The sequence below is a fragment of the Populus alba genome, chromosome 5 (genome assembly GCF_005239225.2).
Source record: "Populus alba chromosome 5, ASM523922v2, whole genome shotgun sequence".
Classification (NCBI taxonomy): Eukaryota; Viridiplantae; Streptophyta; class Magnoliopsida; order Malpighiales; family Salicaceae; genus Populus; species Populus alba.
Window position 1 is genome coordinate 6777916 of NC_133288.1, and position 26893 is coordinate 6804808.

The 26893-nt window shown below is 33.7% G+C and overlaps 3 protein-coding genes across 8 annotated transcripts; all 3 read right to left on the reverse strand.

Moving 5' to 3' along the window:
- Window positions 1-1959: 1959 nt before the first annotated feature.
- On the reverse strand, window positions 1960-4951 carry LOC118038754 (uncharacterized). The gene is made up of 3 exons (XM_035045166.2): window positions 4647-4951; window positions 4367-4532; window positions 1960-2484 (listed from the first exon to the last, which is right to left on the reverse strand). Exons 1-3 carry the CDS (start codon window positions 4705-4707, stop codon window positions 2232-2234), a joined length of 480 nt encoding a protein of 159 aa, XP_034901057.1. The 5' UTR covers window positions 4708-4951; the 3' UTR covers window positions 1960-2231.
- A 3738-nt stretch (window positions 4952-8689) lies between these two features.
- LOC118038722 (E3 ubiquitin-protein ligase RING1-like) lies at window positions 8690-13578 on the reverse strand. 6 transcript variants are annotated; one of them, XR_004685820.2, is made up of 3 exons: window positions 12581-13578; window positions 9236-9298; window positions 8690-8992 (listed from the first exon to the last, which is right to left on the reverse strand). XR_004685820.2 is itself a non-coding variant. In XM_073409060.1 (2 exons), exon 1 carries the CDS (start codon window positions 13486-13488, stop codon window positions 12610-12612), a length of 879 nt encoding a protein of 292 aa, XP_073265161.1. In that variant the 5' UTR covers window positions 13489-13578; the 3' UTR covers window positions 9050-9298; window positions 12581-12609. The 6 variants fall into 6 exon arrangements, 1 of the variants encoding a protein (XP_073265161.1); XR_004685817.2 differs by lacking the exon at window positions 8690-8992 and adding an exon at window positions 12420-12483 and having other exon boundaries at window positions 9050-9298; XR_012169814.1 differs by lacking the exon at window positions 8690-8992 and adding an exon at window positions 12417-12483 and having other exon boundaries at window positions 9050-9271.
- Window positions 13579-16207: 2629 nt separating this feature from the next.
- LOC118038714 (putative pentatricopeptide repeat-containing protein At5g08310, mitochondrial) lies at window positions 16208-19320 on the reverse strand. Its single transcript, XM_035045127.2, has one exon. The coding sequence runs from the start codon at window positions 19233-19235 to the stop codon at window positions 16731-16733; it is 2505 nt and encodes an 834-aa protein (XP_034901018.1). The 5' UTR covers window positions 19236-19320; the 3' UTR covers window positions 16208-16730.
- Between the last annotated feature and the right edge of the window lie 7573 nt (window positions 19321-26893).

The following is a 26893-nucleotide window of genomic DNA, read 5'->3' on the forward strand; positions in this document are numbered from 1 at the left end:
ATAAAATTATGTTATTTTACCCCATTCTTTTCAAACAATATTATTTCACCAATTTCCGACGTTTACATCGCTACTTTGACAACAAAAAAAACCCCATTTTGGTGAGAGTCCAGGCATATCTATAATGTAAGAGTATCATGCCATTAGGAGTCTTGTGAACCTGCACTAAAAAAATAATATATATGCAAACCACCAAGATCCTGATTGCAATCTCTTTCCAAACAACTTTGATAGTTGTTGGGACAACAACTCTATTATTGCCGATCACAATAATGTTATCTACACAAATAAGAACAAAACTCTCACAGCTTGCTGTTTCTAATGAATAATTAAGTGTCAGTTTTGGATCCCAGAAAGCCAAATGTGCAAAGAAAATTGGAGTCTCTAAAACCAAGCTCGTGAAAGCTTGTTTAAGTCCATAAATCTTATATATAAGATTCATGGAGTTCACAGACAAAATATGTAGTAATATGATTTGTAGCAGCCGTATAAGAATGCCAAGTTGAAGGACAGATTGACACGTTGTCATTTGGCTGACTTTGAAAATCAGAATAGTGAGCAGCTGATGGATTTGGAAGTAAAGGAGCTGAAAATGTGTGCTGAATTGTTGCAGGATCTGGTTTACCTCGGCTCATACCTCTTTCTGCATGTTGCTGCTGTGTGATTGTTCCAATTACATATCTGACAAGGACCCCTTTTCCTATTGAATCTGCTGTTCCTGTTAGTATTCTGTCATGGTCCTTGGTATCCACCAGAGTGTTGATTACCGGAAAAAAAAATGGCCATAAAGAGTTGACATGAGAATAGTTACCACCGGAAGAGACTTGCTGATAAGGACCACCGGTAATATTGGATTTCTGCACAATATCAGAAGGACTTCTGTTCTTCGAGATGTTGATCAAAATCTCGTGAGCCAAAAGCCGTACATGTAAATCATAGAATGAAACTTGCTTACCTTGCATTGCAAATGCAGCATTAATATCATGATATTCACTGCCAAGATTCCGATAAATAATAGCATTGAATTCAGATGGAGAGAGTGCATGGCCCGAAGCAACTAGCTAATCATAAATATACTTGGCCTCCTTAAAAAATCGAGCAACAGTATAGTCTTCATCTGTGAGCTCCTGAAGTTGGAGTTGTCTATTGTCAGAAACAAAACCGAAGGCTTTTCTAGGGACTGCCAAGCTCCAAAAGAAGTCTTTAATCCAACCACACAAGTAAATACTTCCTCAGAAATAGAAGAAAGAATCCAAGAGAGCAAATGCATGTTGATCCTTCCTGAACCAGTCATCATAGGCCCGATTTGACTCAAGGGTTGAGGTGCTGGAGTTTGAAATAAGAGGAGGAGCCGCAGGGCTAGTTCCATCAATGAATCCTTTCGATTTATCACAGTTAAGCAATGGCTCAAACTGAGTCTTCAAGACAACATAATCTTTTTGGTTTAGTTTGACAGTGAAGGAGAAGCTTGGTTGAGAACAATTATCAAAGAATTATGAGAAAAAAAGATGATTGTCGGAGAAAATTTTTGTATTGCTTGTGTATAATTCTGTTATAGTACACTTGTATATGGGTAACATACGTATTGCCTATCCACTATTGTATTTGAATTTAAACCATACTTGGCCTAAACTACCTGTAGACATCAAGTATACTAGAAAATAGGAGTTGTTGGCTACTGCTAGAATAACTCTAACAAGATGTGCTCAGGGAGCTCAAAAAACCTAGACAATTATAGAAGACAAGAAAGAACATGATACAGCTAAGGCTACCAAGACAGAAGCAATAGACAATTTATGCTCAAGGAACTAAAAAATCCTAGCAACGGCTGCAAACTTCGTTTTTTATCTTGGAAGTGCTTGTATGCAAAAGATGAATGGAATGCTTATCGAGGTGTTCCATAGTGTTTTCTTGCAAAGGAGAGAAGGTTAGACTCAAGTTCAAATCTTGGCACATAAATACGATAATGGCTAAAATGGTTTATTTCGATCAGCCATTGAAGGCATTCTATAGGCATATGGTAGACCTTGTAGGCAACGACCAACGTAATTGAGAACACTGGGTGTTGTCCATGAAAAGGCATATGTCCAAGTCAGAAAGCTTTCATGTCAAAAGTTACAAAATCCCTATGTCAGTAGAGTTAACAGGCTCATATCCGTCAAGATAAAACCGAACTGCAAAATTCATGTGTGCGCGTGAGAGAGTACACGATAGACCCAGTGTGTCAAGAATCAAGATTCACTAGGAAGAGCATTGAAGAAATGATAAACATCATCTTCATCAATGACACCAACTTCTGTTGAGCAAACCGAACAGCATACTGCCTTGAATGTTTCACCATCAGCAAGATCGGCCTCATTCTCACCAGCTTCTCTACTCCTTTTGTTTCGCTTTGGTTTTTGACGGCTATGCTGTACTTTGTTACTGTCAACTTTACAGTTCACAACAAAGATTGCTCTGTACTGGGTCACAAATCTTTCATGCCTGCAAAACCACAATCAAAAGTATTAAGCTAAATGCAAAAACTCAACTGGAAAAAAAAAAAAAAAAACCTTCTGAGTGATGCAATCAGTGCAAAACCAAGGATAAAAAAACACACATCGGCTTCATAATTAGTATTATGGGAACCAGTTTAAAAGAGTGCAAAACAGACTACACTATTCCTCTGGAAAGATTAAATATCTGTGTCCTATTATTGATGCAAGTATAGCTTTGTAAAAAGCAATTAAACTGAAGTGTTCTATACTATGCAGACAAGGAAGGGGCACAGAACACTCACCAAACTTTTATCAAGACTCAGAATATCAGAAAAAGCCAATTGACATGTGGGGTGATTAATGCAGTATCACATGCTACTCTGTACTTGTAATCAAATACAAGAAAGAATTCACAGCACACTTTAGAACTTGGTAATCATCTTACTTGAGCAAAATTCCTGTCCTTACATCCCAAATCCCAATCCTCTTCCAAATACTTAACATTAAGTGCTGGACCAGCTTCATGTCCCAATCATACATTCATGAACCACAAACATGGTATTGACATAATATGCATCAAATTGAATCAGCATGAACACAGAACCAAATACTAGATGCATGCTTATTTTATTTTTTTTCATCTTAAAGAAGTAAATATGTTAGTGCTCAAATACTACTTGTCACTGACATGGTTCATCCACATAATTTACAGGATACATGCTCTTTCTGGTATTCTCAACAGTCGAGAAAAACAGGTTTCTAATATGTTTACTTGCACTTGCCAGCATGTTCTACCACAAGTTTAGATCAGACTCCAAGATGGAAATTCAGAATTCAGTCAGTAATTCTATCTTTATTCTATGACAGATGATATTATTTCATGGGAACACTCAGTCCAGATGGGTTTATCTCCTATGGTGCTTGGAACTTTGTCAGGTAAAAGAAAAGCAAAATGGTGTACTGGTTCAAGTTACTATGGTGACCCCTTCATATTTCCAAGTTATTTCATAGTCTCTTTACTTGGAAGGCTATTCTGAACATGCAAAAGTTGGTAGGAAATCAATGCTGACGTAACAGTTTAGTCTTTTGTAGTTTATTCTTGATTGCCGTTCAACTTTGTTTGTAGCATATATTCTTGGTTTGTAGAGGCTGATTTCTGTTTTAATTGATCAACAATAAATTCATATATATAAAAAAAGAAAGATAAAAGTTGCATAGTGATGTTCCTACTTTAGGCTGAACTTGCTTCTATAACTTCCACAAAAGTCCACTCTAACGCCACTTGTCTATTTCAAAAGAAAACAAACCCCTTGTTCCTTGCAATATAAAGAAACCCCATTTCAATGCAGAGAAGTTAGGTGCATCTTCATAGTCAGAACCTTTTAAGATTAGAAAGATACGACACCTATAAGCTACCATGTCCATGGAGTAAATTCTTGGTTGCCTTATAAAAACCAAAGGCATTGAAAGAGCACAGAAACAGCACTGAAGCAGATGTTTCAAACATCCAGACTTGCAGCAGGGTGTTGTGAAACATCTGCTTTAACACTGTTTGCACTTCTCAATGCCTTTGAAGGCACCCCAAAATATTGTCTCCAATGGCCGACCACTTCATCTCATGTATAGGATTCACATAGCCAACTACAACCAAGCAACACATTCCAAGCATCATCTATCCTGAATGGTACAATCCACACACAAAAAAACATAGATAATTACACTGGGTATAATTAATTCATATCAACTGATGCACAGGCAAGCTAGTGAACAAGTCTAAGCCCTCATTTAGTGACAACATCAATCAAAACATCACTCCTTACCATCTAAATCAAGTAAACCATTCAATAACAAAATCCCAATTCAAGCAAAGACTTAAAATACATGCATACCTTTGACAATCAAGGCAAAGAGTGGTAAAACAAGCAGGACAACTAAGAACAGCATCAGAATTACTTCCTTTCCTTTTCTTTTGAACCCATAATTCATCTTTATCATCAAGTTCTGGATCATAAAATTCTGGCTTTACAGAATAATCTATTTCATCATCATCAGAAACTGAAAGACACAAACACATACACAAAAAACAAAGCTTTTCACTATTAGAAAGACTAAACCTTCAATTTCACATAATTTAGAAAAAGGAGAGAGAGAGAGAGAGAGATGCTATACTTGTCTGCTGTGAATTTGATGGGGAACCCATGTTGGTGTCTCCTTTGCTATCTCCTTCCATGGTGTTAAAACTTGAAACTAAGTTGTGTTCAGCTCGGGCCGAGTCGGCGAAGCGCTTTGAGTTGAGTCGGTGCACGCGTGTTCGAATGAAGTAGGATCCTAAACTCAAGCTGTGAAATGTGAAGCTGACACTATTTATGTTTCAGCTAAAGAGGAGAAGAGCTAATCAACCAACGGAGAAATTTTTAACAAGCACTAGCAGATAGTTATTGAACTAATCATTCAGTACTAGTAGTCTTTGAATTTTTTTTAGGGTTTTATGTACATCTTTGGCTAACTAAATCTAAGTTTCAATTAATTGTTGTTAATTTTTTTGAAAAAAAAAACTAATAGATTTATTTATTTAAAATATTAATTATATTTGCTTTAATAAAAAAACACTATTTCTTTTTGTGAATGAATAAAAAATTATTTTAATCAATGATCGATGAAAGTTTTGAAGGTTCATGCATTAACAGAAAAATGATATTAAATTTTTAATTCTTTTTAGTGACTACTAATTCCCATACTCTGCTCTCCGAGTATAGTTATTAAATTTAAATTGAAATTGACTCAGATAAGGGATCAGAACACAAGTCATTTAGGTTAACTAGAGTCAACTCGAGAAAATAAAAAAAAAATACTATGAATCACTTTAGTATCCCCTCATATCTAAGTAAAAATGAAGAAGATAAATAATGCAAATCTCTTTCACTAATTACTTCGCTAAAAAGTGTGTGTGTATATATATAAGAAAAGAACAATATGCTAACAAAAGAATTCGAAAACATTTAAAAACAATTTGACAAAAGTAAAGCAAGCTACAAGTCCAGGAAGAAAGCAATTAACTAATTATAATTTCAAATTTTATATTTTGATAAATAATTCATCACAAATAATATTCTCATTACTAAAACATTTAAAATTTCACAACATTATAGTTCAAATTTGATGCAAAAACATAATGAAAACCAATACATTACACATAAATGCATCCTTATCAATACCTTTACTTTGGTACAATGAACTTATTATACTCTTCTGAGCAAAACTTGAATCAAGTGTTGATGAGATTTAACCAACTTCATCAATGTTTATCAAAACATCATTATACTCCTTTACAGCTTCATTATTACACTAAAATTAATACATAATTAATAAAACATATTATATAACACTTTGTTTAAAACAAATAGATAAGTAAAGCATCAATCATTTATTATCATCATCGAAAGTATCTTTAATAGTCATCATTGATAGATTACGGTGAAAGATATCTATTTTTTAAGTTGCTAAGGTTGATGGATTATCTTTTACAACCCAATTTTCAGTGTTATAAAATACCATAAAATTGATTTGATCATAATTTCATCCTTTTAAATAATTCTTAAATGGTCAAAATGAAGACACACAATATAAGTATGAATGATGCAACTTAATAAGATAAAATAATATTTAATTTTTTTTAAAAAAATAAAATATTTTTGTTTTAATCTCATATTATAATGGATGTAAAAAATGTTATTAAGTCGTCAATGCTCCAATCTATTTTGCTTCTTAGAGTGGATATGTTAAAAAAAAAAAATATTTTAGTTTCTCTTGTAACATGAAGTGCTATAAATTTGACTTAAAATTGTATAGCCAACTTTTATAGGCTTGGAGAACAAGTTTTATACCATTCATCCACATGTAAAAAATTAATAAATAAAACTATTTCAAAAACAATAATTTAAATCACTTTGAATATAAAAATAATAACGTACTTAGAGACAAATGGTGCGATCATTTCTTGCATATACTCAAACCAAAATCATGTTCTGCTCTATTGAACAGTTTCATATCACCAATAAGCAAGCTTTACAAAATTGGATTTTCATATGCAAATTTCTCAATGATAACTTGAAGTGCAAATATGATATTTATATGTTTATTCATATTAAAATTGAGAATTTAACCAAAATCTAGCCGCATAAAGATGTCTATTTAGTTGTGTATTTCATCACGTATTGATAATGTCAGTAAAAAATTACACCCTAATTTTTCTCCTTTGAGATCTCTTCATCATTTTATCTTTTACATAATAAATAACCTTATATAAATATCACATTAAAAATTTATCATCATTGTAAGCTATTTGTAAAACTCGAACTAGAAGTTTAGTCATTTGCTATTAAATTTAAGAAATGTTATATTTATTTGATATTTTTTAAATAAAAATAACATTAACAACATAATTTAAACAAAGATTTAATAACCACTAATAAAATATTTAATATATACAAAAACTCCATAAACCATGGTTGTATAAAACACAATTAGATCTGTGACTATACAACTAAAACATGCTAATAAACTTTATGACCGTTGAAGTCTTATTTTTAAATATAGTTTATTCAAATACCTCATTGACTTCTAATAGTATACTCACATTTAACGTTTATACGTGGATTCGCATATGAAACAAAAATTTTAAAACTCTTCGTTCATGCTTTTCACAAAAGAAAAACTTTATATAATCTAGAACATCATATACCATCTATTGTTTTTATGGATCATGCAAGTCACATTTTCTATATAACTTTTACAAGGATCACCATGTCATTTTTATTAAATACACTTAAAAACAACTCAATTTTAGAATGTTATCGGAGAATGCTAATAACAGAAATAAAAAATATGAAATTATTCCAAAACAAGGCATTGTTGGATGAAATTAAGGTTAAATACATGGTTTATCCTATGATCTCGGTTTTTAATTACAATGATGCTTTTGGTTTTGGTTTGGTTATGATAGTCTTTGTATTCACAATTCTTGACCTAGTTTGATCTTCATCCAAATTTATTTTGATAATATTTGATATACTGGGTAATATTAATTCAACTAGATTGGACCTGACAAAACTAGATTTGTGACATGGATCGATTTTCGAGTTGGGTTTTAAAGTTATGATAATAACCATTTTTATTTATACATTGACCCATATCAATTCTGGTTAATATTGTGTAAAGAACTGGACAAGTTTATCCTATTTCTTTTAATTAAATTATGAAAAATAAATAAATTGTGTCATTGGTTTGTAGATCATGGTATTGGATCGAGACTTTTAATCCAATTCGCTTTGTTTGTCGGTAACTACTACGTAGAGTCTTCCGTATCGGATCGGTAATACTAAACCAAGGTTTACTTTTACTATCCTTTTGTTTTTGACTAATTATTACTAGAGAAAATTACATCAATCTCTTATAGTTTCTATAGTTTACTTATTTTTTTTAATCTTAATTATTTGAAAAAAAATTACATTTTACATTTTACATATTTAATTAATTAATTTTTTTAATTAAATAATTAAATTATCTCGCATGTAATATGTCATAAATATATAATAAATTATAATGTTCTACATGAGATCTTTTTAATTATTAAAAAAATATAATAACAATTCTATAAGTAATTTGATATTTTTTATTTTTTTAATAACAACTGTATAAGAATTTAAAGTGCTATAAATTCATAAATTTTACAATATAAAATATAATTTTTTAAAATAATAAAAATAAAATAAAAAAAATATCAAATTATATAAATTCAATGTAATTTTCCCTTATTACTATCAATCCACCTTAGCCATTTTACTAGAGTGATATTATTCGTACTAAATAGCTCTCTCTCTCCATTGAAACTTGCCTATCCGCCCATGTCTTTTTCATATATGATTATGATTCCTAATTAAAATAATTGTGAAATAAAGAAAAGAAATATTCTGATACACTCTACCCCTAGAAACATGGACGGAAACACGAAATAATTAATTAATCCAAAATAATTAATTAGAGTACTTTAAAAATTCGATAAAATAATTATTTTTCATTTAAAAATATATTAAAATAATATTTTTTATTTTTTAAAAATTATTTTTTAATATTAAAATATATTATAATAATCTAAAAACATAAAAATAATACAAATAATATTCATTTAAAAAAAAAAAAAAACACTTCTAAAACACAAAATCCATATAGTCTCCTGTGTGCTTTCTGTGCATGCAATAAATCCTTCAGCAGCAGCAAGAGGCTGCTTTCTAAATTTAAAATATTCAAGACCTAAATCACAATCTGTGATTTCGATGATCAACCCCTTTTACCACCTTACTCCACCAATCATTCTCTCCTTGCTCATCCACCATCCGCTTCTCCGCTCAATCCTAGTGTTATTTTCTGTCTAGGCATCAATGGTCCTTCTTGTTGAATAAAGTCACCACTACAATCTGCAATCACAAGCAAGAGATAACCTGCAGAGTTGCCAGAGCCTGGTTGGTCCATCCCTAGTATATTAAATTTCATTCAATGGACAAGGACAAGAATCATAACAAGGGGAAAAAAGGGCATTTCCAGATGCAGAACCTATAAAAGTTAATATACAACATAGAAAAACAATTTTGAATATACCATGTTCAGTAACCTGCAAAATGTAAATATATGAAAATCTTAAATACATTCAATCATTTCTACACACAGGAACTTGCTTTCCAGTTTCCAGCTTCCATACTCACCTAAAGAGAATCCTTTTCGGAGCGAAATTCTTTCCACATATACAAAAGCAGGTTAACAAGAGCCTGTCAAGAAGATGGAGGCAAAATATTCCAAAATGGTATTATAACCACGGGAAAAAAAATCATTACTAGTAAAAAATCAAAATTCAATTGAAGAAAAAAAAAAGGACTGCTTAACAATGACTGTAGTTAACACTATCATCCAATGAATTTCATATGATGGAATTTTAAAGCAGGAAAACAACCATAAATTCAAACAATGGGACTCACATGATAGAGAAGTAGGATATGTTTCAAGCAAGATATGTCACTCAAAATACGATCATGAACCAGCATTTTGATACGTTTGCACCTTAACACACTTTTAAATGATTCCACAAAACAAGGATCGCATAACATTTACACCCCATAAACAATCCCTATCTTGGCTCCGTCTCCAAAAACAAGCACCAGATGATCAGAAGTCACTTCAAAATTTTAATTAGCAAGGAGAAAGTGAAATCCATAATCTAGTAATCTGAAATCCCCAAGTTACATTCTGCCAGAAATGATTTGGGAGAAGTGAAGTAACAGAGATTAGCAAAAACAAAATAAAAAAAAAGCTCATGCCACCACTTAAAACCAACAAGTTCTCACAAAAGTTTATTTATAGATAGGGTCTTACAAAGATACAAACTGCAAGGAGCAAGCTACTCCTGGAAATCTCAATATCAAGCTGCAAGGACTTAATTACAAGGAACAAGTACCAACGTTCAGGGGACAAAAGAACTCTCAAGTGATCACCCAGCCTAAGCAAAGATTCCTAGATTCAACTTGTTTTGGGGTCAAATGCACAAATATAGATTTTGATTCTCAGCTACTGCCCACAGAGACTGAAAAATAAACTTACATGGGACAATAACATTACAGATTATGCATATAATATGCATACTTCCTGTGAAAGGTTAAATGATGGGGTGTCGCTGACATGAACATATAGGAATATGCTTACTTCTGTGAGCACATAACGCAAACTGAGCACTCAAGTGCACCTTCCAGAAGAAGGGTTAAACATTAGTGGAAAGTGCTCTTCAATATCCCCAAGATCCACAATTGAGAGACAACAAAGACAGTGGGAAAAAAAAAACACAGAAGAAAAACATTGTGACATGCACCCTCCTGTTACACATTTTCCCCTAACTTTTTCTCAGAAGTCATCATTACATGACAAAATGTCTAACATCATGCTGGTTCAGTAAAAATTTTCTCCAGTAACCCAACATCCATGCAGCAGTCTCTTCACCTCGCCAAACTGCTCTAAGTTCAGAGATCACCTTCTCGTTGAATTTTCTTTCTATAACAGGTACTAGTCCAATGCAATCTACACCATTGTATTAGTGATGTAACTCAAGAATTAAAAATGGTACATAGGATTAATGTTCTCAATTTGATGACCATACGGTTATGAGTTCAGAGTTCACCACCCGCATTCTAACTAATTAAACTACTAAAATGAAGCACAAGGTAAGGTGGTGGTGGGTCCATACAAGTTTGAAGCTATCCTTAACTGAAATCAATCAGCATTCCATAATTGAAAACTAATTCACAAATTACACAACATTAAACACTATTCTAATATTAAAGTCCATCAATCCATCAAAAAAGTAACCATGGGAATCATATAGTAAAACTTCACTTCATTGTCCAACTCTCCACCTTACTCCCTCAATTTCCATGTGCCTTGTGCACTCTATTCTTATAATAAGCATCATAGTAGGCAGCTCATACAACACACTTCTTCTCACTAGTGCCTCTAAAGAATCCTAAAACACCTCAACTTACAAACACAAACTACAAACCCTTAATCTCCTCGGTCCAATTCCATGAAAAGGCAGCAAAGTATGACATAAAATCAAAATACCAAAACAACAATTTGTAATTAAGGTCATTGAAATGAGCATGTACCGCAAAACAAACACCTAAATCTTCAAGAAGAAAAATTAAAAGAACTAAAGGGAGATTCTCTTCAATGGCATCAAGATAGCAAATTGGGAAACAACAAAGGTCATGAAAACAAGAAAACCCAAAAACTCATACTTAAATAAAATATCATACTTAAGAAATCAGGAAATGAGAGCCATATAGCCTGCAAAAACTCATTTCATATCATAACATGCTACCAAGTACCAACATTATGTAACTATTGTAAAAGATACCATGTAACTCAATAACTATTCTACAATCATCTAATATTCCTCAGCACTCCACCTAGCAACTGCTCTAATTTCAAAGATCAAATTCCATTGAAATTGCCTTCCACTATAATAATAAGCTAAATATGATCCTTGGCCACATATCATTGAAATAAATCAGGAACTTAGACCACCATATAGCATAACTAGCCAAACTAAAGCAAATTGCCTAGTTAACCAACACCATATAGCTAAATCAAATTAGCCACATTCTACAAACCAAAAATGCTTATCATAACCATCTCCTACTTGATTTCATCAATCCATCAAAATTCCCTAAAACATGCTTTTTGTAACTAACTCTTCCTAAACTATCCTCAAAAAGACACCTCACAATCACAAAGCTCAATTCCAAAAAAAAAAATCAACAAAATTTACAACACAACACCTAAACATGATAAACCATGTTAAAACCCTCTGCGCTTTTTAGAAGCAAAAAAAAAAAAAATTCATTCTCCAATTTATAAATTCTAACCTCATAACAACCCTAACTCATAACCCTTTAATTACTCAATTTAAATTCAACAAAGGAACAATTTACAAAAGAAACAATGTACAAACCATAAACACAAACAAAACCTACAATTCCTCCAATACAAGCATTCTAACTTATGAATGGTGCTACTCCAAACAAATGCAAACAAAATAGTCCTTGAATCTCTTAATCAATATTCAACGAAATCAACACATCCAAAAAACAGCTCATAAAACACAAAATAAACATGATCATAAACAGAATAAATAAACATATACAGAAAAACCTGCTCATTCTCAAGTTTATGAAATCTAATTCCTAATGTAATCTTCTCAAAAATCTTAGTTATTGAAATATCAATTTAATCAAAGCAAAAATATTTACAAGATACAACTCACGAGATAAGCATAAAGCAGTGCACTTTTACAACAAAACCACCTATTAAAACAGAAATACAAACAAAAGCAACACCACTCACCAAAAGACCATGCCAAATTCCTTGATATCCGGTCTATTCATTCTAACTCCACAAGACTACTCCTCTAACAACACTAAACCAGAATCACCTTAAGCAATCGATCCAAATTTTATAAAAGTAAACATTTACACCAAAAAACAAAAACAAGAAAAAACACTCACCAAAAGTCTCCAATCCAAAATCCAATATTTCAAGAACTGCTTTGTCCACCTCCACCAAAAGCCCAAGGAATCGAAATTGTAAACCTTCTCTCCACACCACTACCACCACCACTCCCTTGCCCTCCAGTGGCTCTATTCTCGTAATCAGGATCATCAGTAGGCAACTCATATCGACAAACAGGACATGAATTATGCATCTTCAACCAAGGCATTATACAATCCTCATGAAACACATGTTTACAAGGCATTCCCTTGACTTCTTCTCCACTCTCAAACTCGTCTTTACACACAGCACATTGATTATTCATCTCTGATTTCATCATCTCCTCGGTAACTTTCATCGTGGGCAACGCCTCAATCGCCGTCTTCGACGCGGGTGGTGTCCCATACCTATTCGGATCATTTTCAGCCAACTGTTGGATCAGTTGCTCCAAACCCGACCCAATAAAATAATCACCAAAATTACCACCTGGGAATCGAAGTCCTCCCTGTTCGCCCCCATTGTTCTCAATCACGAACTGGACCCGAGCACCACCAGAATGGAGGTTTTGGAGGTGAGAACGAAGGAAATCAAATGGGTTAAACGCATTCGGGTCCGATAATTCGGGTCGTATTTGAAATTCAGGATGAGAGAAATTGCCAGAGATTTGAAAGAGGGGAGGAAAAAGAGAAGAGAAGGGGTCAAAAGGGTCGTTTAAAACTGATTCGGAGAATGGATTCGGGTTTTGAGAGTTTTGGGACTCGAGTTCTTCTATGAAGCTATCGTGGCAAATTGGGCAAAACGGGTCATCGGAGGGAGAGATAGTTATCGAGACTGCACGTTGGCATTGGTAACAGAAGTATGGTTTCGGTGGGGTGGTTGTTGCAGCGGTCACGCCGGGTGGTGGCGGAGCTCCGGCGAAGGACATGATTGGGATTTTTCTATAAAAGGGAAAGTTTTTCCCCCCACCTTTTTCCCTCTTTTTCCTGAAGAGACAAAAGAAAGCAGTAATAATAGTTCGAGCAAAATGAGGATTAGATATTTACTTAGCCCATTTGTTTTTGCTGGGAAAGTATTTTTTTTTTTTGAAAAAGTAGTTTTTATGAAAAGAAATTCTTTAAAATAAAATTATTTTTTAATGTTTAATAAAAAATATTCTATTAATTGATCATGTTATGAAAAATAAACAGTAACATAATTTGTTATTTTTTTAAAAAAAAATATTAAAAAAATATAAATTAAATTCAACAAATAAAAAAATTGAAGGAAAGTGAAATTAAAAAAAATTATTTTAGAAATTATTTCAAATAAAAAAATAGTAATTAAAATAACGGAGGTTAAAAAAATTGAAAGAGCATGAAATTAAAAAAATATATAAATTATTTTAAATAAAATAAATAGCAATAAAAAATAAAAAACAAATATGAAAAATGAAAAATTTTAGTTAAAAAAATGATAAGAAAAAAATAAATAACAATAAAAATGATGAAAATTAAAGAAAATCAAAATCAAAATAAATCAAATTTTAAATGAAGAAATTAAAAATTAAAAATGATTCAAAATAAAAAATTTAACAATCAAAAGTTTAAGAACCAAATTTAATATAATAAAAAATAAAAAGATATTTTTAAAATTTTTATAATTTCTAGAAAGTGTTTTCTATTTAAAATAAAATAAAAATATTTTTCTGATAATAAAGTCAAATTTTTATCTTTCTAGAAAGTGTTTTTTATGAACTAACTTTTTAATGATAAACAAAAATAAAAAAAATAAAAAAAATTATTTTCAAAAAATTATTTTTCATGAAACTACCAAGGCCTTAGATGGGTGACTTGTGCTAAGTTGTGGACATTTTTTTTTAATGTAAAAAAATACTAAAGTAATGCGAGTGTTTTTAAAAAGCAAAAAATTTAAAAAATTTAGATTTGAATTATTGACTTGCTCAGATTTGATAAACTCAAATAATTTAAATAACATGAATAAAAAATAATTCAATAATAATAAATAAATTGAAAAAAATTAACAACAAAAAAAAAATTCAAGAAATGCTAATGTTTTTAAAGAAGTACAAAAAGAAAAGAAGGAGAAATCTAGGTCATTGATTTGAATGAGTTCAATAAACTTAGTTAATTTAATAATAAATTTTAAAAAAGGGATTGAAAATAATCAAATCAATTCCCCCCCCCATAATTAGCTATAAAAAATAAGTTTCCAATATAATACTTCGAAGAAGAAGAAAAACAAATACTTTAGAGATTCATCATCACTCCACCATGAACACTGCTTGACCACTAAAAATAACTCACCTTGAAGATTCTAACCCCACTATAAAAGGTTGCACGATAACATGGAAAGAGACTGCACGCGTTATCAAAGCAATGATCCAGGAAACAAACTAAATAAAGTATCACAAAGTAAGCATCTCATGCTTATATGTAATCAATTAATTTAATTTAATTCAAAAATAAAATCTCTTCTTTATAAAGTTAAATTTAACAAAAATAATAAATAAAAAAAACTCTAGATAACTCGGATAATTTTTAACCCTTAGCTTAAATATATATGAGACTTCTCTTAAATATGCATGATGTTTAATTTAGTTTATTGGTTATTCTATTAATAATCAATTTAATTTGAAATTGCATAGTGGTGTTGAAACTTTATTTTCTTAACACTCAACCTAGACTAGATGCATTGATTGAAGTATGTACACGACTAATGTATGAATTTGATGGATTTTGTTTTAAGTGTTTCAACCTAATATGAATAATATAGTGTGGATCATTGTTGTTGTCATGCCATGTTTAAAATCTGGATTTTACTTTATGCATAGTGTATTCTTTTACTGTATTTATTATAGATGCTGAACATACTTTGAATTTACTAGTGTTAATCATTTACCAATAATAGTTAGGAATATTAATATTACACATACTAAATTATTTACCAATAACAATTTTGCAACTACAAAGTTAATATTTATATTGTGATTCTTAATCCAAACTCGATATAATTCATCTTTGATTTTCTTCATTTCATTTAGTATACAATCAATATCATTATCATCTTCTCTCATTTTAATAGCTAATTTAATGTCATTAATAGACTTGCATTAATCAATGAATATATTCTCACATGACTTGTTATCGCATGTATAGAATAACTTGTTTTTACTTGTATTTGTTTTATATATCATTATAGCTAATCCTTTTCTTTTTCTTTCCTTTTACATTTCATGCATTTTTTATTTTAGAACTTTAGTCCATCTAAGATGTAAATTTTTAAGTTATTAACATTTGATGAATGTGAAAACATGTATTCAAATGTGTGTGCTGCAAATTTTAGGTAGTTGTTGGCAATGTATGTTATGGGTTGTTGTTAGTTGTAGATGAGTTAGATTTTGTGTTGCTGTGTGCTGGAAAGTTATCATGTATTTTCTCCTCTCTTTTTTTTTTTTTTCTTGGAAAAAACATGAAAAACCTAGCAAAAAAATAAATAAATCAACCAACAATTCAAATTTAAAGTAGAATTTAGTTATTGTCTTGAAATAAAAGAGGTAAAAATAATATAGACAAAAAAAACATATCTCCATTTACTTAATGTTTTGAAAATACAAAAATTCACTAAAAAACGATATATCAAAAATTATTTTACATTTTCATCTATGTTTCTTCAACTAAAAAAGTTTCTATCTCTTCAATATTTTTCTTTTCTGTCCTAAAACACTAATCAAACCAAAATGATTTCTTTAGAAGTAAACAAGAAATCTAGATTTGATGGTTCAATTACAAGTATTCACGAACAATGCTACTCCAATCGATTCAATTAAACATGGATAACAAACTAGCTGCTATTGGCTACATGAATTTGCTTTGTTCAGTTCTATTCAATTCCCTGGAAATAAATGTGAACTATTCTTTTTTATGTACAAGGCTGCAAACAGATTAATCAAGTTCGTATACGAGTAAAAAGAATGGCTCAAAAGTCTCAACTCTCAAGACATCTCATTGATGCGGACACCAGCATAAAACCAGATGTTTGATGGCATGAATAATGGCAGGATTCTAGCCTCATTCTGGAAAATATGATATCGCATGCAAGACGTGTTCTTCAACCCAAAACTTCATTATACAAACAGCAGTTTGATTGAAGGTTATTGATCAGTTCCAATTAAATAGCAGGCTCAACTCCATCTTTAATTCCGGTGACTGAAAGGCTCGCTGATGGAATGCTGCCCTTTGCAAGGAGATTTTTAATGCTCAAAGAAGTCCTGGCATCTTCTGATAATTTGAGTATTGCATTTCTCACACTAATATGGTTCTTATCATGCAGATCAGGGAATTTTCCCTTGTCAACCATCTCTTGTAATATCTCAAAAGCCAAGGGTTGGTTTGAGTCCACAAGAAAAGCACTTAATAATCCTACATAAACATATGTGTCAGGTTTCATCTCTCTCTCTTCCATCTCACGGAGATAAACCAGAGCCTCATTTGGCCTACCACAATTACTAAGACCATGGATGAAGGCCATGTAAGCAATACTACTAGGAGTGCACCCTTTTCTCCCCATTTCATTCCAAAGCAAAAGAGCATCATCAGGTCTTCCAGCATTGCATAACCCATTTATTAGAGTAGAGTACGTAATGACATTGGGCTCCCTTTCTTTTTCAATCATCATGGAGAGAAAAAGCATAGCTTCTTCAAGATGATCAGTTTTGCACAGTCCATCTATAAGCGTGTTGTAGGTAACAGCTGAGGGAACAAGACCCTTCTCCTCCATCTCATGCAAAAGATTTTGAGCTTCTGCAATTCTTTGGGTCTTACAAAGCCCCTTTATCAATATGTTATAAGCAATCACATCAGGACAGTAACCCTGAGCACATATGTCCTGAAATAGCTTCAAAGCTTGATCAACTTCTTGAATCTTGATCAATCCATCTAAGCATGCAGAATAAGCAACTATATCAGGTTGGAAACCTTCTTCAGCCATATCCACAAGAAATTTGCAAGCTTCTACTTCCTTTCCATGCTTGCACAATTCTTTTACCAGGAAGGTAGAATGTTTTATCCATGGCACGTGGCCATGAATACGCATCTTCTTTAATAGATGAAGGGCTCCAGAAATGTCATGTCTTCTGCATACGCACCCAAATATACAGTTGTTAGTGAATGAGGTTGGTTCAATCCCTGACTCCTCCATCTCTTGCAGAAGCCCACAGCTTTCCTGCAATCTATTTGAAGTGCAAAGTCCATCAATTAAATTATTATAAAGTAGCAAATCAGGTTTACAACCAATTCGAGCCATATCTCGAAATAGACCGACAGCCAAGTCCAAATCACCAGTCTTGATCAGGCCATTAATAACAATAGAAATTGTGGTACTGCTAGGGGGGACCATTTCTTTACCCCTGAACAGCTTACCTATCTCACCATCACCAATGCAGTTACCTATCATAATTGCCTGAAGAAGATTGTATGCTTTATGTACAGAACCGTTATCCACAAGAGAATTCAGAACAGAATTGTAAAGCAAAGTCGAAGCTTTTGGATCCATATCTTCATGCATTTCCTCAAAAAAACACGTTAATTCTTCTTCTTCAGAAAAAGAAGATACGAGTTTAGTAACAATTTTCACATCAGGCTGGATTTTAAATCCCTTCATTTCAGAATACAAACACAAAGCTTTCTTAACATCTTTATTCACACAAAGCCCTCCAATTATCACATCATAAAGTGAAATATCAGGAGTAAAACCAGATTTCTTCATCTTATCAAATAAATGCAGGGCCTTATCCACTCTAGACTCCTTCACGAATCCATAAATCAAAGAACAAAAAGTCTTCTTATTCAATCTTACATTTTTTTCTTCCATTGTTTCAATCAACTCACATGCCTTATCCACCTTACCCCACTTGCTAAAAGCCAACACCAAGATGGAAAACACATACTCATCAACCCAACCTCGATCGTGAATCTCATTAAAAACATCTAAAGCTTTATCAAACTCGGCCATGTTACAATACACCTGCAGCACCGGCGTCAAAGTATACTTATCAAAACCCCATCCGTGATCGTGCATTTCTTTCAATCTCATCTCAAGCAAATCAATACAACTGGACTTAGAAAGAACCTCCAACAAACAAGTATAACTATAGCTATTCGGCACGCAAAGACCCATCTTTTGAACTTGATCAAACAACAAATTAGCTTCAACAACCAACCCCGCATTACCTAAACACCTAATCAAGAACCCCAAGGCTCCAGGACTCATCAAGCACCTGGAATTCACAACATCCATAGATAAAGCTCTCAGTGGGGCTTTTTGTCGAGCACGTGATAGAATTGAAGCCATGGCATTATATACATACACATTGTGCTTATATGGACCTTGATTTGAAGCCCAAGTAAAGAAATGTAGAGCTATTTTCCAGTTCTTTAAACCATTCAAAACGGTTTCAACAACTTTAGTGTTTAGTAATGGTGCAAGACTCTCCAATTCAGGGTTGTTTGGGGAAAAGGGCTGTTTTGTGAAGATGGAAATGAGGTCGTTTGTGATGTTTCTGGAGTCTAAGGGAAAGCCAGACAGGTTCTTAGTGAAAATGGAAAATGGGTTGTTGGCTTTTATTGATTTGGAGAGGTTTTGGAAGGGTTTCATGGTGAGTTTTGATAAGACCATGAGTGTTCCAGGTTTTTCAATTTTCAACGGCTAGCTTGAGCGGAGGCAACTTTCTCTGTATAGGATGCTTTCAGGGTAACCTATATTTCAGACCTTAAAGATTCACCATTGTTTTATTTCTACCCATATACTTTAACATTTACAACATTGGAACATTTAGAAATTAAAAGGGTCGCTTTAGAGAATCTTAAACTATAAGGGTGTACATGTAAACTTGTAAATATACAGGGGCAAATGAAGTTTACCCATGCTTTTGTACGCTGCAAAACATTGCGTGCGACTTAATTATATTCTATTCTACTATACTTCAAAATTTTAGGATAAAAATAATGTTTATATGAACAGTAAATCATTTATTTATTTTTTATTTGCATCCTTCGAGAAAATTTTCCCACCTCAAATAATTTTTTTTATTTGCATCTTTTTTTATAGATTTTTTCTTTCATTTAAATCTTTTTTTTTTATTGAGCTATTTTGAATTTTTTTAATAATTATAGCAAAATCAATCATCGGTAAATCATAAAACAAAGTTTGGAATCAACAACATATAAGACAATATGAGATTGAATAAATATTAAAAAAAATAATAAAAATATAATATATAAGAAAGACACAATCCAGTGTAGATTATAATAATTATCCACAATGTTTTTTTTTTTCTTTTTATTTTTTGGTACTTGACTTTTTTTTATTCCAAATTTAATCATTTTACATTAAATTAACTTGAGATAAATTTTAATGTTTTATTTTTGTTGTCTTTATATGAGACTCTTGTGATGTTCAAAACAGATTTTGATGTTGAATTAATATTCAATTTGGAAAAATAATATTTAATTTTAATGATTTAAATAAATTAAAAATTTAGAGATTCAATTTTAAACTAAAATAAATATTTAACTTTTTTTTTCTCTAAAAAATACTATCTTTATCTCAATTTTCCAACTCAATTTTTGGTTGAAATCACTAAATTTAATTTGTTATTATTTATTAACAGATATAATTTTTGATTTATTTTATTAAATGTATGTATATATATTTTTAGTTTGCAATTAATTTTTTTTAATAATAAAAAAACATCAACAACCCGTTCACCTTTTTTGACATTGAGAAAAAAAACTTCATCCTTTGGAGTAGCGCCAAAAGTCAAACTAGTTTCATGATAAAGTGAATTGGGAATGGCTTTGAGATTATTTATAACAAAACTAGTTGTCTAGTTGATGTGCCGTGAATGATTTGAAAATCGGCAACAATGATTCTAACGAAAATGGATGAAGGATGGGTCTGGTTGTGTTGTCTTTCTTTTGGTATTTAGGCTGGATTGTAGTGATTTAAGGTAAATAAGATGGAGGATAGACTAGAATGATACTTTGATAAGTCGAACTGGACGCCACAAAGATCAGTCTAGGATTTCGACGCCACACTCTTTGTGATTGAAGAGTGATAAGTCAGGTAGGGTTCTTCACAAAAACGAATTTGGAAGAACAACTCTTAATTCTCTGAATTAAGTTTTCAAATCTTGGCCAAAAGTGTTTATTTCATATTCTGATACATATTTATCTTTGGAACATCCCTCCAAAGTTAGGTGAATTCAACATGACAGAAGTCAAGCCTAAAAACTAGACTTTTAATAAAGCAAGTAGACATTTAACTAACACACGTTTTTTGTTGACATTTCTAAAACATATGCAGACGAAATTTAAAACAGCCATAACTTTTGACAAAAAAGTCCAATGCACTCATGGTTGGACAATATAGAAAGATCACGTTCTGAACTTGAATTTTACCTACATAAATCTTCTTTTCACATGCATTGGATGACTTCAAATTCGGGTTCAAATCCATCTACTGTTATGACCGTAAACAGCATCAATTCCTTCACTTGCATTATCAATCCAAATACAAGTAGCCCAGCATGAAAAGAACCATTAAGGGCTTTTCCCATCTCCAAGTTCCAATTGTAGGCAAATAAGCACCCTTGAACCAATTTCAAACTGATTGCTAATTTTTAACTCCGACGCAGCTTCAATCATTGCAATTTGATTCGTCAAGGCCCGTTGTAGTTGTTTCGCTCTCGCTCTTGTCATTGGACCATCTGAATCCTCTTGCATATTAGATTCAGCTTTACGAGATGGATTATAATTCCCATGATGCACATCATCAGCCCCGGGTTGAAAATGATTTGTCCTCAAATCAGAATCGTCATCATCATCCAAGTACGGAGATAAGTCTTTCACATTAAAAGTAGCTGATACGTTGTAATCACCAGGAAGATCTACCTTATACGCATTGTCATTCACCTTCTCTATAATACGAAATGGACCGTCAGCTCTTGGCATCAACTTGGACTTACGTTTGCTTGGAAATCTGCCCTTGCTAATATGAATCCAAACAAGATCTCCAGGTTCAAACCTGACCATCTTTCGCCCCTTGTTAGCTTGTTTAGCATACTTTGTTGTTTTCTCCTCAATATGTAGTCGAACCTGCTCATGTAGTTTCTTCATCAATTCTGCCTTTCTAATTCCATCCATAGATGTCCTCTCATCAATTGGAATATGAACAAGATCAATAGGAACACAAGGATTAAAGCCATAGACAACCTCAAATGGTGAAAATTTTGTAGCCCCATGCACACTACGATTATATGCAAACTCCACAATCGGCAAACAAGTATCCCAACTCTTTAAATTCTTATGTATAACAGCTCGTAACAAAGAAGATAAAGTTCGGTTTACTACCTCAGTTTGTCCATCAGTTTGTGGATGACATGCCGTACTGAAAAGTAACTTTGTTCCAAGTTTCCTCCAAAGAGTCTTCCAAAAGTGGCTTAAGAACTTTGTATCACGATCAGAGACAATGCTTTTAGGAATTCCATGCAAACGAACAATCTCTTGAAAGAACAAATCAGCAACATGTACTGCATCGTCAGTTTTCGTACAAGGAATGAAATGGGACATTTTGGAGAATCGATCAACCACCACCATTATTGAATCCTTCCCACGTTGTGTTCTCGGTAGTCCAAGTACAAAGTCCATGCTAATGTCCATCCATGGTTGCTCTGGAATAGGCAGTGGCATATAGAGTCCATACGCATTCTCTTTACCTTTAGCTCTCTTGCAAATAGCACATCTTTCAATCACCTTGTGTACATCCCGTAACATGCTGGGCCAAAAAAAATGTTCTTTCAGCAGCTCATAAGTCTTCTTCTCCCCAAAATGACCACTAAGACCACCACTATGAGCCTCTCGCACAAGCAACTCCCGTAACGAACCTGAAGGAATACACATTCTGCCCATTTTGAACAAGTAACCTTCATGCATAAAGAACCCATCACAAGCTCCCTTTGTACATTCGGCAACCACATTAGCAAAGTAGGAATCATTGGCATACTGATCCTTCACCTGTTCAAAACCCATCAGCCTTGCATTCAACATAGAGATCAGTGCGTACCTCCTAGAAAGAGCATCAGCAACCACATTAACTTGCCCTTTCTTGTACTTTATGACATAAGGAAATGACTCCATGAACTCCACCCATTTAGCATGTCTTCGATTCAACTTGTTTTGCCCCTTAAGATACTTCAAGGCTTCATGATCAGTATGTATAACAAATTCTTTAGGCAACAAGTAGTGCTGCCATACCTCCAGAGCCCGAATCAAAGCATAGAACTCCTTGTCGTAAATAGAGTAGTTCAAACGCGCTCCATTTAACTTTTCACTGAAGAATGCAATCGGTCTCTTTTCTTGCATCAAAACAGCACCAATTCCAACCCCGGAAGCATCGCACTCTATTTCGAATGTTTTAGCAAAGTCTGGAAGTGCTAAAACTGGAGCTGTACACAACTTTTCCTTAATTAGCTCGAAAGCTTTCTGCGCATCTTCACTCCATCTAAACTCCTTCCCTTTTTTCAAGCATTCTGTCATAGGAGCAACAATAGAGCTGAAGTCTTTCACAAATCGCCTGTAGAAAGAAGCTAAACCATGGAAACTCCTCACATCAGTGATACTAGCAGGTTTTGGCCAGTCTCGAATTGCCTCAATTTTCTCCTCATCAACTCTAACTCCCCTGCTAGAGATAATATATCCAAGAAACACGACACTTTCTTTACAGAAGTAACACTTTGTGAGTTTCCCATACAACTTAGAATCTTGCAAAGTCTCAAACACAACTCTAAGATGCTTCACATGATCATCAAAGGTCTTGCTATACACCAGGATGTCGTCAAAATATACTACAACAAACAGCCCAATATACTTCCTCAAAACATGATTCATAAGCCTCATAAATGTACTAGGCGCATTAGATAACCCAAACGGCATAACCATCCATTCATATAACCCCTGTTTAGTTTTAAATGCTGTTTTCCATTCATCTCCCTCTTTCATTCTAATTTGGTGATAGCCACTCATCAAATCGACTTTAGAAAACAATGCAGCACCATGCAACTCATCAAGCAAATCATCAAGTCTGGGTATAGGAAATCGATACTTAACTGTTATTTTGTTGATAGCGCGGCTGTCCATGCACATCCTCATGGTACCATCCTTCTTCGGTACAAGCAAAGTAGGTACGGAACATGGACTAAGTGATTCTCGCACATAGCCCTTCTCTAAGAGCTCACCGACCTGCCTTTGAATCTCTTTCGCTTCCTCTGGATTACATCTGTATGCTGGTCTATTAGGAAGTGAAGCTCCCGGCACCAAATCAATTTGATGCTCAATACCACGAATAGGTGGTAATCCTTTAGGTAATTCATCTGGAAACACATCTTTAAATTCTTCAAGTAACTCCTTAATCTGTCTTGGTAAGTCCAATCCTTCTACTTGTAGTAGTTGCTTTGCCCATACCATGAAAACAAGCCCTGTTGTGGCTAATGCTTGTTTGATGTCTCCTTTTTTGGCTAACAACAGCCCCTTTCGTGATGTCACCTCCTTTTGTTGGCTTCGTAACTGATCCTCTCTAACTTGTTGAGAACTCAGTGGTAACAAGTTCACCTTCTTTCCATTCAGCATAAAAGAATAAGTGTTCTTTCGTCCATTGTAGGTCACATCCTTATCAAACTGCCATGGACGACCCAGCAACAAATGGCTAGCTGACATTGGTGCAACGTCACATAAAACCTCGTCGTGATAGGTTTTAATGGAAAAAGGTACACGAACTTGCTTTGTCACCCGAATCTCCCCATTCTCATTCAGCCATCGCAAACTATAGGGTCTGGGATGTGGAAGGGTATTTAAACCCAATTTCTCCACCAAGGTAGTTGACGCAACATTAGTGCAACTTCCATTATCAATGATCATCCCGCACACCTTATCTCGAATCTGACATCGAGTATGAAAGATGTTCTCGCGTTGCTCATCACTAACATCAATTTGTGCATTCAGAACCCGTTGAACAACCAACAAATCTCCCTTCACTGGTTCGAAATCCTCTTCTTGTTCAGCCACTTGTAACTGATCTTCGTCTTCAGTTTCAACCTCATCTCCACTGATCAGCTCTCCATGATCCCCATGCAAAATCATCACCCTTTTATTTGGACATTCCGAAGCAATATGCCCATGTCCCAAGCACTTGAAGCACTTGATGTCCCGAGACCTCCTTGGGTGTTGAGGTTCTGTCACCTTCTCCTTTCCCTTCAAAGAATCAAAACTGGTATTCCCCTTGCTAAACTCCACCTTCTCATCTCGTTTAGGCGTGCTCCATGTTCGTGTAGGCGTAGAAACAGCCCTTGTCGCACTTGACGTAGTTACACTAGTTCGGACACCTCCTCGTCTCTGCTGCCTCTCTACTCGGGTTGCAAGCTTTATAACTTCCTCAAGGAAGATGTACGGTTGTAACTCAACAACATTAGCTATATCCTTCCTCAACCCTCCAAGAAATCTAGCTATTGTTTGCTCTTGAGGTTCCATCAATTCACATCGAATCTGCAGCAATTCAAACTCTTTCACATACTCTTCCACAGTCAAAGATCCCTGTCGCAAAGTCTGAAGTCTGATGTATAGCTCCTGTTTATAGTAATCAGGAACAAATCTCTTCTTCATCACTCTTTTCATAGTTGCCCATGTTGCAATCTCCTCCTCTTCATCCCTTCTCCTCTGAATCTTTACGTTTTCCCACCATAAAAGAGCATAATCTGTAAACTCAAGTGCTGCCACCTTGCACTTCCTTTCTTCAGAATATTCATACCATTCAAACACCTTTTCAACCTTCTGAATCCACTCCAAGTATTCCTCAGGTGAACTACTTCCTCTAAACGGTGGAATCTTAAGTTTGAGACCATTAGGAGGATTATAATTCTGCCTTCTTGGTCTGACCCTATCATCAGCCTCATCATCCCCATTTGGATCTTCGTCAGCTTCTATAATATCATTTCGTGGCACCCTAAGTGCTTGCCTCGGTTGGGGTTGAAAATTATTTCTTTGCATCCTTTGCATAAGGGTATTCAACTGTTCACGAATTCCAGTCATCTCATCCCGAATCTCAGCATGAGATCGTTGTAAGCCCATGACCTGTGCCAGTTCCAAACTTAACCCTCTTGGCAAATCTTCTTTATCTCCAGCCATAGTTAAGTATGTCAACCTCAATTCCAGCAAAACTTTCTTGTTGTTGTTGTTGTTGTTTTTGGCTCCTGTCTTAGATCGCAACTGATGCTCTGATACCAGATGATGTGCCGTGAATGATTTGAAAATCGGCAACAATGATTCTAACGAAAATGGATGAAGGATGGGTCTGGTTGTGTTGTCTTTCTTTTGGTATTTAGGCTGGATTGTAGTGATTTAAGGTAAATAAGATGGAGGATAGACTAGAATGATACTTTGATAAGTCGAACTGGACGCCACAAAGATCAGTCTAGGATTTCGACGCCACACTCTTTGTGATTGAAGAGTGATAAGTCAGGTAGGGTTCTTCACAAAAACGAATTTGGAAGAACAACTCTTAATTCTCTGAATTAAGTTTTCAAATCTTGGCCAAAAGTGTTTATTTCATATTCTGATACATATTTATCTTTGGAACATCCCTCCAAAGTTAGGTGAATTCAACATGACAGAAGTCAAGCCTAAAAACTAGACTTTTAATAAAGCAAGTAGACATTTAACTAACACACGTTTTTTGTTGACATTTCTAAAACATATGCAGACGAAATTTAAAACAGCCATAACTTTTGACACAAAAGTCCAATGCACTCATGGTTGGACAATATAGAAAGATCACGTTCTGAACTTGAATTTTACCTACATAAATCTTCTTTTCACATGCATTGGATGACTTCAAATTCGGGTTCAAATCCATCTACTGTTATGACCGTAAACAGCATCAATTCCTTCACTTGCATTATCAATCCAAATACAAGTAGCCCAGCATGAAAAGAACCATTAAGGGCTTTTCCCATCTCCAAGTTCCAATTGTAGGCAAATAAGCACCCTTGAACCAATTTCAAACTGATTGCTAATTTTTAACTCCGACGCAGCTTCAATCATTGCAATTTGATTCGTCAAGGCCCGTTGTAGTTGTTTCGCTCTCGCTCTTGTCATTGGACCATTTGAATCCTCTTGCATATTAGATTCAGCTTTACGAGATGGATTATAATTCCCATGATGCACATCACTAGTACTCTAGCTAGTTCATCATTTGAAAGTAAGTTATAGAATATAAGAGAATCT

What these genes read in the sequence shown, in the direction of transcription:
- LOC118038754 (XM_035045166.2), bottom strand. Translation starts at nt 4,707, where the DNA reads ATGGAAGGAGATAGCAAAGGAGACACCAACATGGGTTCCCCATCAAAT. An exon ending in ATCAAATTCACAGCAGACAA is followed by an intron (nt 4,533 to 4,646) that starts GTATAGCATCTC and finishes TGTGTCTTTCAG; the next exon opens with TTTCTGATGATGATGAAATA. An exon ending in CTTTGCCTTGATTGTCAAAG is followed by an intron (nt 2,485 to 4,366) that starts GTATGCATGTAT and finishes GTGGTTTTGCAG; the next exon opens with GCATGAAAGATTTGTGACCC.
- LOC118038714 (XM_035045127.2), bottom strand. Translation starts at nt 19,235, where the DNA reads ATGGTCTTATCAAAACTCACCATGAAACCCTTCCAAAACCTCTCCAAA.
- LOC118038722 (XM_073409060.1), bottom strand. Translation starts at nt 13,488, where the DNA reads ATGTCCTTCGCCGGAGCTCCGCCACCACCCGGCGTGACCGCTGCAACA.